This window comes from Metopolophium dirhodum, chromosome 3 (assembly GCF_019925205.1).
Source record: "Metopolophium dirhodum isolate CAU chromosome 3, ASM1992520v1, whole genome shotgun sequence".
NCBI classification, from domain to species: Eukaryota; Metazoa; Arthropoda; class Insecta; order Hemiptera; family Aphididae; genus Metopolophium; species Metopolophium dirhodum.
The window spans coordinates 14,269,515-14,283,001 of record NC_083562.1 but is presented as its reverse complement, the minus strand read 5'-3'; the positions used below and the strand labels follow the sequence as shown (position 1 = coordinate 14,283,001).

Below are 13,487 nucleotides of genomic sequence, written 5' to 3'. Positions count from 1 at the left end.
ACCCTATTGTGTATTACGTCCTTGAAAACTAAACGATCAACTTAAAACCTGTTTATTTCCTACTACCAGACGTTATTAAATTGTTAAATTATTGGAATAAAACCCTTATTTGTTTTGCATAATATTTTAAATTACTTTATTATTTCTGAACCGTAGTATAAAGGTACGGCTAGGCACGTCATTTGAGAAAAAAACAACTAAAATACGATTTAGATTTTAAGAAATGATATTTATATAATTTTATTTATTTATACATATTATTTCATAAATACATAATTTACGAATACTATACAATTTGTTTCACGTTTAACTCTCGCTTAACTCTTTAATGCTTCAACAGAGCAGTAAGTGGGTAAAAGTGTATGTTGTTTAATATGCAGTTCAAATACATACTCATGCAGTCATACATTATAATATATAAGTGATAACCATGTGATTGATCATTAATGATAGTTCATAATTATCTATATTATTATGTGTGTTTCGTTTGTGTGTATGTGAAATGTGAATGGAAACGGTTGGTAACACAATAATACAATACCTATGTAATTATTAAGTATCAATACATTTTTTTAAATTTTAGTTCGTATCGTTTGTTGTAACGTTTGTTATTATACAAATATTAATCAATTAATTTCCGTTGTTACTTTTATTTGGTTAGGTTTTTTTTATTTTAAAGAATTTATTATGCTATAAAAAACAACACAGAACAAATATGTAATTGTAGAAAAGTTATATGTTGAGAGACACCCTGCTATTAGAATAAGTTGTTATTTAATCTTAGACATTTAAAAACCTTCTATTGTATTTTGTATATACCTACATTTTTTATGAATAGTGACGTGAAATGGCACCTGTGTCCATTTATAGGTTCTACACCTAAACACGTCTCCGCCATCGTTATACACTGATAAATGAAAAAACCGACAACTGATAAGTGATAGGGTTATACACTAATACATATTACACATTCGTAATCATTTAAAATTGAGTAACTTGTATTTAATTCCTATTGTGAGACGATACACCTTTAGTAAAACATGGTAAAACCAGCACAACCGAAAACGTCAACAATAGATAGTAAGTTGTAGTTACACTGTACTGAAGCTGATTATTAGTTAATATTTACGTTATTAAATATTATTAATGTTTTGTATTTCTGTGTTAATACTTAATAGTGAATACTATGGCAAATAATTATGTAGTGACAGTAGTGCACTGCGCTACAGCGTGTCATATATGATATAATATAGTGTCATCAGCACTCAGCAATATATATATTATTCTATTCTTCATAGTCATCAATAAATTAATCACTAATCAGCATCAACAAAAATATTATTGAATAAAATAAATAATATTATATTCTCATCATTATTATTTATTGCATTGTCTTGAATAAACGGGATGAGTATAATATATACATTAGGGCTGATATTATCTTCGGAAAATTAAAAACAAAACTAATGGTAAATTTTAATTTCTTTATTATACAATACACGTGCACATCCGTATATGGTATATTGCTTGCTCATTCAGCAGATAACATTTACGGTGTTTATTAAACATGCTCCTTTTTAGATTTTAATTTTTAATTAAAATATTGAACAAGACATCATAACTTCTCTGAATCTTAGTAAAATGTATTGACTACAATTCTAAACAAAATATGTAGGTACCTACCTATTATTGTTTTTTGTTCTTATCCAAACAAAAGATAAACATATTCAAAATAATGAATTCAACACCTCGCGCTTGAATAGTGTGGTTAGTATTTTACTTACATCGAGAAAAACGTTTTCCTTTTAAATTTAATTTTGTATTATGTCCTTTCTTAGTTCGTCTTTTCATCGTAAACTCCGTTGTTAAATTTTATAGAATAGGGGTCTCCAAACTACGACCCATCGGTCGATTTCGGCCCGTGAAGATTCTAAGCCAGCCCAACAAACTGATTGATGTTTTTATCTTGGACTACAAGATAGGTACTTGCTATATAATATTATATATATATAAATCTCAGGAAGAAATCAGTTGGATAAATATAATAATAAATTGATTCTTCTATGTTTTCAATCTCATTACATCACTAATCATACCCAAAAGATACAGACTGCAGTACAAAATGGTCGGAAAGCCCTGCTCCAGGGTAATGCCATACGCCCATATTTATGTAGTACCTAGTGTACTTGTGTAGTACCATTAGGCAAACTTTCTTAAATTGAATATTATATTTTAATTTTTTGACACAATATACATCGGGTTAATAATATAATACATAGGTAGGTGTAATATAGGTACCTATTAGGTATATATTCTACTATTCTTCATATATACGATATAGACTATGCATATAATAGGATGTATAATATTATAAATATCTTAAATGTTAATATGTAATTACTATATTTTAGTAATCATCAATAAATTAATATTTATCACGCGCGTTATGTACCTAGGTACTTGTGTATAATACACATAATATATCATAATATAATATGTATTTAGTATATTTAATATTTTTAATTCTGAGCGGAGCGTGGAATATATTGTAAGTATTAGGTACCTACCTAGGTATATACAATAATGAGTGTTTTTAATCTGTCTGTCATCCACATTTGTGGAAGTAAAAATGCTCTGATTTTCGACATTAGCATCTTTACTGATAGAAAAGTGAACCATGTTAGTACTTTTAAGAGATCAAATAGAAAATCCCCAGCAGTAATAGACACTTGAAATTTTCACCAAATATTTATTTTGCATTTTTCATAAACGGTAACATTTTTGAAATATCTTAAAGCTCTTTTTGATCTATTTATATTTTATACTTTATAGCCTTGAAATATTTTTCGAATTTTGTAATTTTTTGTAAAATTATTGTCGATAAACTTTTTACTTTTTAGTATTTATATTTATACTTATCACTTTTGTATTTGACGATTTAGTAAACAGTATAATGTGTGTGGATTTGATTAGGTAGTTACTAGTTAGTAAATAAAACAATTATTGGTTATATCCACTTATAAACCACGGACTGACACCAAAATGATTGCACGTATAACGTAATTTTCCTTATTTGTTGGAGAAAACTAATGTTTAGCTATTATGAAATTAAATAGTTCAAACAAGACGAATGTGAAAAACAGAATTTGAACGTAAAATTGTAAACCAATATATTATTATTTTACTTCTCGTCCAGATATCCAGATAGCACAGTGTGTGACAGGATAATAATATTCAAACACTGGGTTCAAACGACCTACCAACTTAAATGGTAAAACCTACTGATATTACACATGATAGCGATAGATATAAGTTAGGGGTGACGGGTCGAAGCGGAGCGGCGGGGCGGAAAAACGGAAAATAAAAATATAATACATAACAATATTTTAACGACAATAATTTTGTTTTATAATATATATAGTATAATTTATGTCAATAATTATTGCTATGATACACTGCCGTATTGCTTGGGGTGGGGGGAGTGGTGAGCGTCAAGTCGTCGGTGGCGAGCTCGTCGAAAACACGTGACGCGAGACGACGTACGTAGTACACACGACGCGACGATAATAATATTATCATCATCTGTGCGGTGGCGGCGACCTTGAACAGGTGTGGGGGGGAGGGGAAATCAAGCGAGGGGTGGTGCGAGCGCGGTAACGTGCGGCGCAGAGAAAACGCACACGAACGTCGGCCGGTCGGGCGCGCGCGGTGCGGGGGTTGTAAGAGAGGGTTCGACGGGAAGACGTTGACGGGAGCGGTACGGCTCGCAGCGGCGAGGGGGGGGGGGGGCAAACTAGTCCGTTCTATCGGGCGGCGGCCAGCACGCCGTGGCCAATCTCGACTGTTCCTCCGCGTACGCTCGTCAGTCCGAATAACGCGATCGGCACGTACACATACGCGGTCCAACGAGACAGACACGCTTCAAACACGCAAACCATCACACGGCGTTTTTCAGTATATTTTTAGCGACTTGTGCCTAGCGACAACTAATCCGCGAGGTTTTCGATTCTATACACAATAAACAATTTGTTTTTTTACCTCTTGACCACGGTCGTCGATTGGCAAAGTCGTTGTTCATCACACGAAATCGCCCAGTGTTACATTACATAATAATTTTATTATTATAACAATAATATTGTATTTATACACTTATTATTATAGTATATTGTTAAATAATAACCAGTGTGTTGTTTTGTCTACCGATTCGGTTTTTTACGCAACGTGCTGAAAATTAGCCTACGGTAAATCAATTTATTATTTATTAAAAACGAAATAATAAAACGAGTGCGTCTCAGAAATATTTACGAAAACAGAAAAGTTTGACAATCTACGTGAAAAAATGACCAACTCGTTGTTCAACAGTGGAGAAACAGTCGCCAAGGTAAAAATCACACACATTAATTAATGACAATAATACAATTATACATATTATTATAGTATGTAATATTTAAGTTATTTTACTGAATTATGTTAATTGTGAAAGTAGTGTCGCAGCAAAAGTGGTGCGGAGTAGGCACGTAAAGCACGTTGTCGCACGACCACGTGGGCCACGTGCTTGTCGTTGGGCTTTTGTTTTCGACATAATATTAATTATAAATAATTACAGTATCGTAGCGAATCCCCAAGACCCTAACACCCTACCGCCACTCTGTTAGGTCGGACCTCTTCGTCGCGAGCGTTGACGTCGATTCATCATGGAGACGTGCGTCATGATGATAACAATATAAATAAATTACAAATAAAATTAATAATACTGTATAATTGTTGTATGATTGAAAAATTGAGTTTTTTCCAATGCGGCCCTACTGCGTTACAGCTAATCACGTGCTCGTCTGCGATAACGGAGTCGGTTTAATTGGCCAATAGCGGCAATATAGGTATGCTGACTTAAGAACCTAACAAAATAATAATTTAAAAAATATATATGAACAGCTCATTCTGAAACAAATATTCCTGAACGTCAAATTGGTATTAGCTGTTATCGGCAGGCGAGCCATTTTTCCGTTCGGGTTTAATTGTTTTAGGTCCATAAGGTTTGTGACCTATTGATATTATTTTCGGTGCATCTTTGTCTGTTTTCGTGCTACGCAAACACAATAACGAAAAATCATCTGTACACTCGTAGAAATAATATAGAAACCTCTTGTTTGTCGTTTTATTCTCTCCTTTTTCTACCCATCCCCATATCTACCCAAAGGGTCGACCGAATCTTCGGGTGGTATTAGTCCTACACAGCAACCACCTGTTCGATCCCCTTTGTGTGCTCGGCAAGGGTCCGTCCCGTCCGCCCGCCCTCGTTATATTTCGTCTTTCTCACATGCACAAAGCATAACGACCGCCGTATGTGCAGACGAACATTTTCTATTCCAACAGGTTTTTTTTCAATCCCCATGCACCACGCGGTTACATGAGCTCACGCGTGATTATATAACTGATAATGTGTCGTACGGTTTTAAAGGCCAAACACGTTTTATTGGTCGCCATTTGAAATTTTAGGTACGTATTGTATGCTGTGAAGGCCACCGCATTTGTTAGATTGTAGTGTGTTTGTCCCTACTAGGTAGTGCTGAATATATTCGACCAATTGGCTGTTGTGTTTACTTCGTTACTGTAAGTGTAGTAATGTAGTATGGTCTACAATGGTGTACACTTGCAATGCTGTACATACGTTTATATTACCTTGGGGCTTTGACAATGATTCTTTCGCGCTGGTTTCAATTTCAACGTATAAAATCAATAAGACTCGAACATTTTATTATTAGCAGTTATGGAGATGAAGCAAATTTGCATACAAAAATAACAATATCTTTATTAAAACTGTTTAACTATTATACTCAATAACAAGCAGGTAGAGCGATAAACTCCTAAGGTCACGGTAATACCAAACGTTTTATATTATGATATCGCCTTTTATTTTTATCGATTTCGATAGCCTATCCTCATTGCGTGTTTACATTTTCGCTATTTACACCGTTTAAGTGCTCCAATGAAAATCCCTAATGCGATAAGATAATAATATTAATAATAATAATAATGATTTCGAATTGTTGAATAAGTAATTTAACCGCCGTTCGTATGATTTCATAAAAATCGAAAGTGGTCACGGTTCGAGACTCCTCCGTTATACGTCAGTCTTCCGGTTTTCTCTGCTCTTGGGAAAACCGTTAAGACAATGTTTCACCAAAAACAAACAGACGACCACAATTTTCTCATAAATCCTATTGTCACGTTTCAATCCCCATAATCGATAACCAAACACGGGTTTTTTATACACTCTAAATAAGTTTCAAGGTATAAATACGAAAAAAAACTATTATCTTGAAATGATATTGGATTAAAAAAAAAACGTAAATTTTCAAATATACGATATACCATCATGTCATCGACCCGCATGGCGCATTGTTGGCCGTACTAGACACAATGTAGTCGTACCTACTTATGTCTACACCTCCTAGTATTTAGGTAAACAAACGACGATAAATTAACGTTAAAGAACCAAATGCGTTTCATACTATGTGTGTGTCGTCTGTGGGGGCCGATCACGTGTTAAAAATCGACTGAATAATGTTCAAACACAGACGTTAGGTACCGCTATATGGCTTTATATTGTTTGTAGTATCCGATAATCAATTATACTTACAATACTACATGTCTACATTTAATATGTATCGTACATTTTTGAAAAAACAGCAATAAAAATAAGGACAAACGATTCATGGTTTGGGACGTTTAGGTTATCGAACACGTCCTTGCCCCCGGGGGGGTCACACGTGTTAGAGAAACAAGAGAAAGGAAATTCGCTACATGACCAGGAAGTTGTCGTCGCCGCCGCCATCACCACCACCACACCCCGCTCGTGAACCGTACTGATACCCGTCTATCATTAGTAGAGTGCGCAGCGCGGCCCATACATTAATAACACGTGGGCAGCTGCAAGCTCAAATAAATAAAAATTGCCAGTTTCACAATTTTTTTCTTTAATTTTCTGAACGTTACCAGCCTGTAGCAACGACGATGTGGTTGAAAAACTAATACTCCTCTCACCCTAGATAATTAAAAACATACATATCCCGTATAGTTGAATTATTAATATTACCATTATTAGGTATTATTAAATTATGTATAAACGCTATCCCGGTAGTGCTTACCGCTGCGTATAATTGCACACACAAGCACATGACCTTGTCACTAAAAAATCGTACACACAAGAAGACGCCTGTCCGTCCTACATACATATAATGTAAGTGTGTGTGTGTGTGTGTGTGTGTATACAATAATATTGTAGACGGTGACAATGGGTAATCATTATCAATTCAATATCGTTTTGGGTTAGCTCTTAATTTGACTATAATATCTTCGCTTGTTGACGTTGCGTTGCGTTTTTTCGCGAGCGCATTTCGCGGATGACATACATTTTGCACGCTGGTACATCTTTTTTTTCTTAAAGTTCGAATTTCTATCATTAGTCATTTGTTTTTGACTAGAATATTTTATTTTTTCACTTTCTTCGTCCTTCCCGAAGTTGTCGCGTAATCGTATACCTTTGTGTGTGTGCGTGTGTGACGTATGTGTGTGTGTACGACCGCGTGTATGTTTGCATCGCGTGTGTGTGTCTGTGTGACGTGTTTCCCACGACAGCGACATAGTCGGCGACGTCTTGAAGGGAATAAAAATAGATTAAAAGAGAGAATACTGATGTAACGCATAAACGTCATCGTAATTTTTTTCGGACTTATCGGTGTGGGACACAATAAACGATGATAATTTTTTTTCTTTTTTGTTACTACACGTGAAAATATTGTGTGTGCGTGTGGAGTATCGCAACAGCCTTATGCAACAGCGTTCAAGACCGCACCGGTTATATTTTCACTTTCTAAACACTGACCGTGTCCGTTTGTTGTAATATCTGTGTCTGCGCATATTTTCGTTATTAGACAAAAAAAAACCAATATAATAGTAAGGAATATAGTCACGGTATAAAAACCAGGCGAAACGCGCTCAGATGACAAAATAGTATCATGGAGAAAAATTATCTTTGATTTCGAACATTTTTGTTTACATGAAACAAAACGCGTGGTATACGGCCGTTCAAAAAACGTATTATTATTAGTTATTAATGAAAACAAATAATATATTGTCTTACTAACAATATTATATTATCTTCAGATTAGAACATATTATGATCACTGATTAGCTATCTCTGGAATTACTAATGTACACCCTATAATAGTTTTATAGTATTTGTTGTTATAAAGGTCTAGCCCATTTAGTCTATCCCTAATTTGTTAAATATAATAATAATAATAATTAACTGATCGATCAGTCCGTTGTACACGCAGTTACTCAGAAAATTAGTAGGTCACTATCAATAATATGTTAATGTCAAATAAATGAGTAAGACTTAACTATCTCAAACGTTACTATTTAAATGTAAATACCCTGTAATTTATTACCCTGTTATTCTATTTCTTACTCCGAAAATCGCGCACTATCCAAATATCGAACTTATAATTCATAAGTACTGATATCTTTTTAGTTGAAATTTCGTTCATATAGTTGACTTGTATTCTTTGTTCTAAGTGTGTAATCATTGAAATAAAATAAATCAAATTTATTTGATAAATAATAATTTACAACTGAGGAATGGCAGTTATGAGTAATGTCTGTATATTACGCGTTTGTTCGTTCGACTTTTATGTTTTCCATATCTCGGTTATAGACTATCATCTGTCGAAAAGAAAAAAACACAATACAATTATTGCTTATAAATTACCATTGTAACGTGTGCGATGTTTTTGCCCGTCTAGACAGCTCCCCGAATGCGTAGTTTGTACCTATATAGATAATGACCGGATGTATATTGTGTGTGTGTATAATACTATATAATGTATATGGAAGCGGAACCCTCCGTCTAGTATACCGAAAATCATTACATCAATGGCAATAATATTATCGGAAGAAATTTGAAAATAAAGACGATATTTTTTTTTTTGAATTTTTGACGCGTTTGAAATGTTTGAACCATGTGTTTACGCGACGGTAGTGAATACAAATAAATCTCGTGTGCGACGTGTTGACTAAAAGAATATAATTTTTTATAACCTTCTGATATTAATATGTATGCTACGTGAACCTGACAATTAATGTAACATATCAATTCGTGTATTTCCTTACAAACGTACTTGCATTGTGATTTTACATTTATAACGAGAAGTATTCATTTTTTCTGTACGTTTCAAAATATTCGTTGACTTAATATTTTACCACAGCATAATTATTATGTACAGTTTGCAGATAAATCATTATCAGCTATCTCAAACATATGCTGATGTGCCATGTGCGGGAAAAATGTTATTACAGTATTACACACGTTGTAATTTTACTTGAGCCTAAAAACGATAAAAAAAAGTTATAGTACATTATTTTTCTTTAAATCTCGCAGTGTCTATTATGGAAATATTGTTCTCAAACAAAAAATATGTTAAGGTATAAATCAATATCCCACTCGATCATTAAAATTTAAAAAATATCTATAAATTATGTAAAATTTTGAATTAATTTTGAAAAATAAACAAATAAACCTATCAAACAATAAGTACACTTAGACAGTTGGTAGAACAACATATTATTATAGGCAGTTGGTTGATTAGTATAATAGTATATTATTATGTAGGCGATTGAGTGGTTCTGTAATCTGTAGTATTAATGTAGTTACTAAACTAGGTATTCGTTTTATTGTTAGGGAATAACAGTTATAAATTATAATTATTGTTTTATCTCAGAAATTAATAATTGGTAACCTTGTTTATACAGATTTGATTTCGCTAATAACCCATCGTAAAGTGGAATAACTGCATTAATGGTAAATTAAAAACCTGAGCCTGTATTGGCATAAAGTCTTTCGTTGTATCTTGCATAATATACGAAAGCACAGAAACAAAACTATAAGTAAACATAGAAAAAATCAAAAAACTCTTTTGTAATATTTCCAAACGAATAACTTGATACCGGTCCCCGTGTGTGCAAATGTTGTAACTTGTAATACGATGATCGCGTTATTATAAAATTAAAATAAAACTGGGTTTCTCTTTACGCACCGCATCGCTCGAGTACCTATATTAATAATTATATAACATTTATTATATTATAAAATAAATAGGTACTCAGTCACCTCTCACGTTTCCCCCTACCTATCAGTCCAAATTATGTACTAATCGTAGCTTATAAAAAATAATATTATATACAAATTTAATTGTATTTTCTTTTTCCGTAGACACAGAATCGACCACGCGCAGTGGCTACCGAAGTGGAACACTGGTGGCAAGAGATGGTGTCGTCGACAGGTAGCAGCAACAGTGGCAGCAGCAATCAGGGATCCGTGTCATCGGAACCCAGACGTCGCCAGGGACAGGGTCGTCGCGGGGGCGGTGGATCTGGTAAGCAGCAACAGCAACAACAACAACCGCAATTGACCGACGACCAACAGCCATTGCCGCCGCAGGCACCGATGGGCTCGCGGTACAAGACGGAAATGTGCCGTCAGTACATCGAGAAAATCAAGTGCGCGTACGGCGACAAGTGTCAGTTCGCGCACGGCGAACAAGATCTGCGCCCTGTGTTCCGACACCCCAAGTACAAGACGGAACCGTGCCGCTCGTTCAATTCGGCCGGTTACTGCCCTTACGGTCAACGATGCCATTTCGTGCACAAGGGCGACGGTTACATACAACCAGCGTCGCCTGCTTCGCCGCCGCTGTCCACCTCATCGTCGTCCGGCATCGGCAGCGATGGTTCGCTGGCCGACCTCGGGCTCGGCATGCTTGACAGCATGTTCACGCCGCCGCAGTCGCCCGAGGGCCGATTACCAGTGTTCAACAGGCTGTCCGGCTCTCCACCGGCCACCGGTGACGTGTTCTCGTTCCACGTGCCGGCCACAGTCGTACCGCGTCGCCTCAGCGAACCAGATTTTGGTTTCTACGGGTTCTGAGCGTCCTCTCCCCCCCGCCCATCGGCCGTTGCCACATTGTTCTAATTTTTTTTATATATACCAAAACGTGATAACAGTCTTGTACATAGTTTAAATTATATTTCTCGTTAATTAATTTAGTATTTTTTTTCTTTTTTTTTACTACTTTAACGGCGTTCGTTTTACAGACAATTATTATGATATTATTCTGATGTTCCGAATTTTTATACTTACGCTTAACTTATGTAATATTATTATGTCGTATAGGTACTATAATACTACTATACTATGTAATCATTCCTATCGTATTCGCACACACACATACTATCTTTCTCCCTCTCCCTCTCACTCCCTCTCTCCAAATCACTCTCCCTCGCGCGCGTTTAAAAGAAAAAGAAACGAAAAGAAACCGATAACTATACGCCCGTAACGAATTTTACTCGATTTATTCTTATTAATTATTATTATTACTTTTTAATTATTATACTCGTATATTATTATTATTATTATTATTATTATTATGTTATTTAGCATTAGTTTTGGTCCGCGTTAACCGGTGCACCCCGTCGTACCGCGCGGGGGTGCCGTTATTTTTATTATTATTTTTTTTTTTTTATAATTATTATTATTATTATTAATATTATTTTGACCGTACGTATATGAACGTGATTAAGTTTTGGATGATCGTAATCGGTGGGCTATATGCGTTTTACGGGGAACATTTCTGGAGGATAAGGAACCGAGCGTGGCGTCTGATTGCAACCGGAAACTGGCCGGAAGTCGCGTTTTTTCGGATCTGTATCGGTCTACGTGCTATCGTCGCCACTCGCGTTTTTCTCAGAATTTGTCCTTTAGAACGGTACTGCCCACCGATCACGTCAGTACGTATTGCGTTCGTACGCGTGCGGCAAACCATTATTATTATTTTTATTATTATTATAATTATTACACAATACTTTCATCAAACTGACTTCAATGTTATGATTATTATTATTATTTTTATTATTACTCCTCTCTTTTATAACTACTATTTACATAACTTAACTAAAAAAAAAAAAAAAAACTGTTTATTTATTTAATTATTATTAATAATATTATACGCACGCTGACCGACTCGCATAACAACTTTAATATTATTATATTTATTGTGTACATATAAATATACATACCACGCGAAACGTACCTACCATACGCGCCATCCATTCTATGCGATGTAACGCGTGTAAATCTTACGACGCAGGTGTGTGTGTGTGTGTACAACTATAGACTCCGGTAACGTTTGTTTTTTTAATGTTTCGTATTATAAAAATTAAACATTATCAACCCGTTTTGCTGGAACTCAATCAATTTAATTTATTCGTAATTAATGTCTGATCCCGTGTAAGTTTGTAAAAAAAAAAATAAAAATTACGCAATCATTTCCAATATCCTATCCGTGTTCTACGCAGAATTAACTCAACTCGACTTAAAACTTATGTGTGTACATGTGCTCGTCGTGTGTGACTTATTTATCTTTTTATTTGTATTCGTGTGTTAAGCTCGTATTTACTATACTGTAGAATCGTAATTTATTAATTTATTATTTTGGCAGAACGTACCTCCCCAGTCGTTCTTTTTGTACTTTTAATATTTTTTTAAAAATCGATTATATTGAGTTTTTATTTATTTTTTTCTATATTTATGTATTTAGCCAACCCTCGTTAGCTACTCTTACACTGCTCTACTGTTTGATTTATAACAAATTAATTACTTTTGACCTTTGGTTATTTTGAAAAAATAATATTTATGTAAGTACACATTATTCATGTATTATGTGTGTTCTATCGAAATTGTACTTAATTATTATCCAAATGTCATCCTGACAAACCAGTTTTGTATTACTCTTATTTTTATTATTATTATATTATTATTAATATTATAACGTGTGTTTGGTTGATAGTGAAAACGAAAAAAGTAATAATAAAAATATATCGATAAAAAAAAAAAAAAAACCTCGTTTGTATTGTTTTATCACGTTCGCCTCCAGAACCTATCCTATCCAGTGTGCGCTCCCCGCAAGTCGAAACTTGAAATGCGGCTGTCCGGTTGCCGTGCTGTCGCCGTATATAATAAAGCGTTGGCTATACGGTCACCGCTGCTACCCACGCAACGAAATCGCTGTGCAGTGACAGTATATTATTATATTGGATAGCGTAGCAGCGCATTATTACAGTTGGCCGCTGTTCTCTTCCACCTATACACATAATATACAGTTTTATAATTTATTATAATGTTACGCCATCACCGTACACCAACTCCACGCCGCGGACTGAGAGAAAGAGGAAGCGATCTCGAGGCAAAAACAAAACGCGCGCGGACACGAGTCCGGAGAAGAAGGGGCACACGCCGGTAATATGGATATCGGACGCGTGTTGTACACCTAAATAGACTACGTTATGCGAAGGCATACACGCGTGTTGTTATTTGTATACAACAAGAATATCTGTGTGTGTGTATATATATATAATGGCGCGTACAGACC

General features: G+C 34.9%; 1 protein-coding gene across 1 annotated transcript; it reads left to right on the top strand.

Moving 5' to 3' along the window:
* Positions 1-3,840: 3,840 nt before the first annotated feature.
* Positions 3,841-12,955, top strand: LOC132940547 (mRNA decay activator protein ZFP36L2-A). The gene is made up of 2 exons (XM_061008266.1): positions 3,841-4,381; positions 10,274-12,955. Exons 1-2 carry the CDS (start codon positions 4,340-4,342, stop codon positions 10,985-10,987), a joined length of 756 nt encoding a protein of 251 aa, XP_060864249.1. The 5' UTR covers positions 3,841-4,339; the 3' UTR covers positions 10,988-12,955.
* Positions 12,956-13,487: the final 532 nt, after the last annotated feature.

Bases quoted from the DNA above. Each gene is read 5' to 3' on its own strand.
- LOC132940547 (XM_061008266.1), top strand. From the start codon at position 4,340: ATGACCAACTCGTTGTTCAACAGTGGAGAAACAGTCGCCAAG. The intron at 4,382-10,273 runs GTAAAAATCACA...CTTTTTCCGTAG, and splicing joins GTGGAGAAACAGTCGCCAAG to ACACAGAATCGACCACGCGC.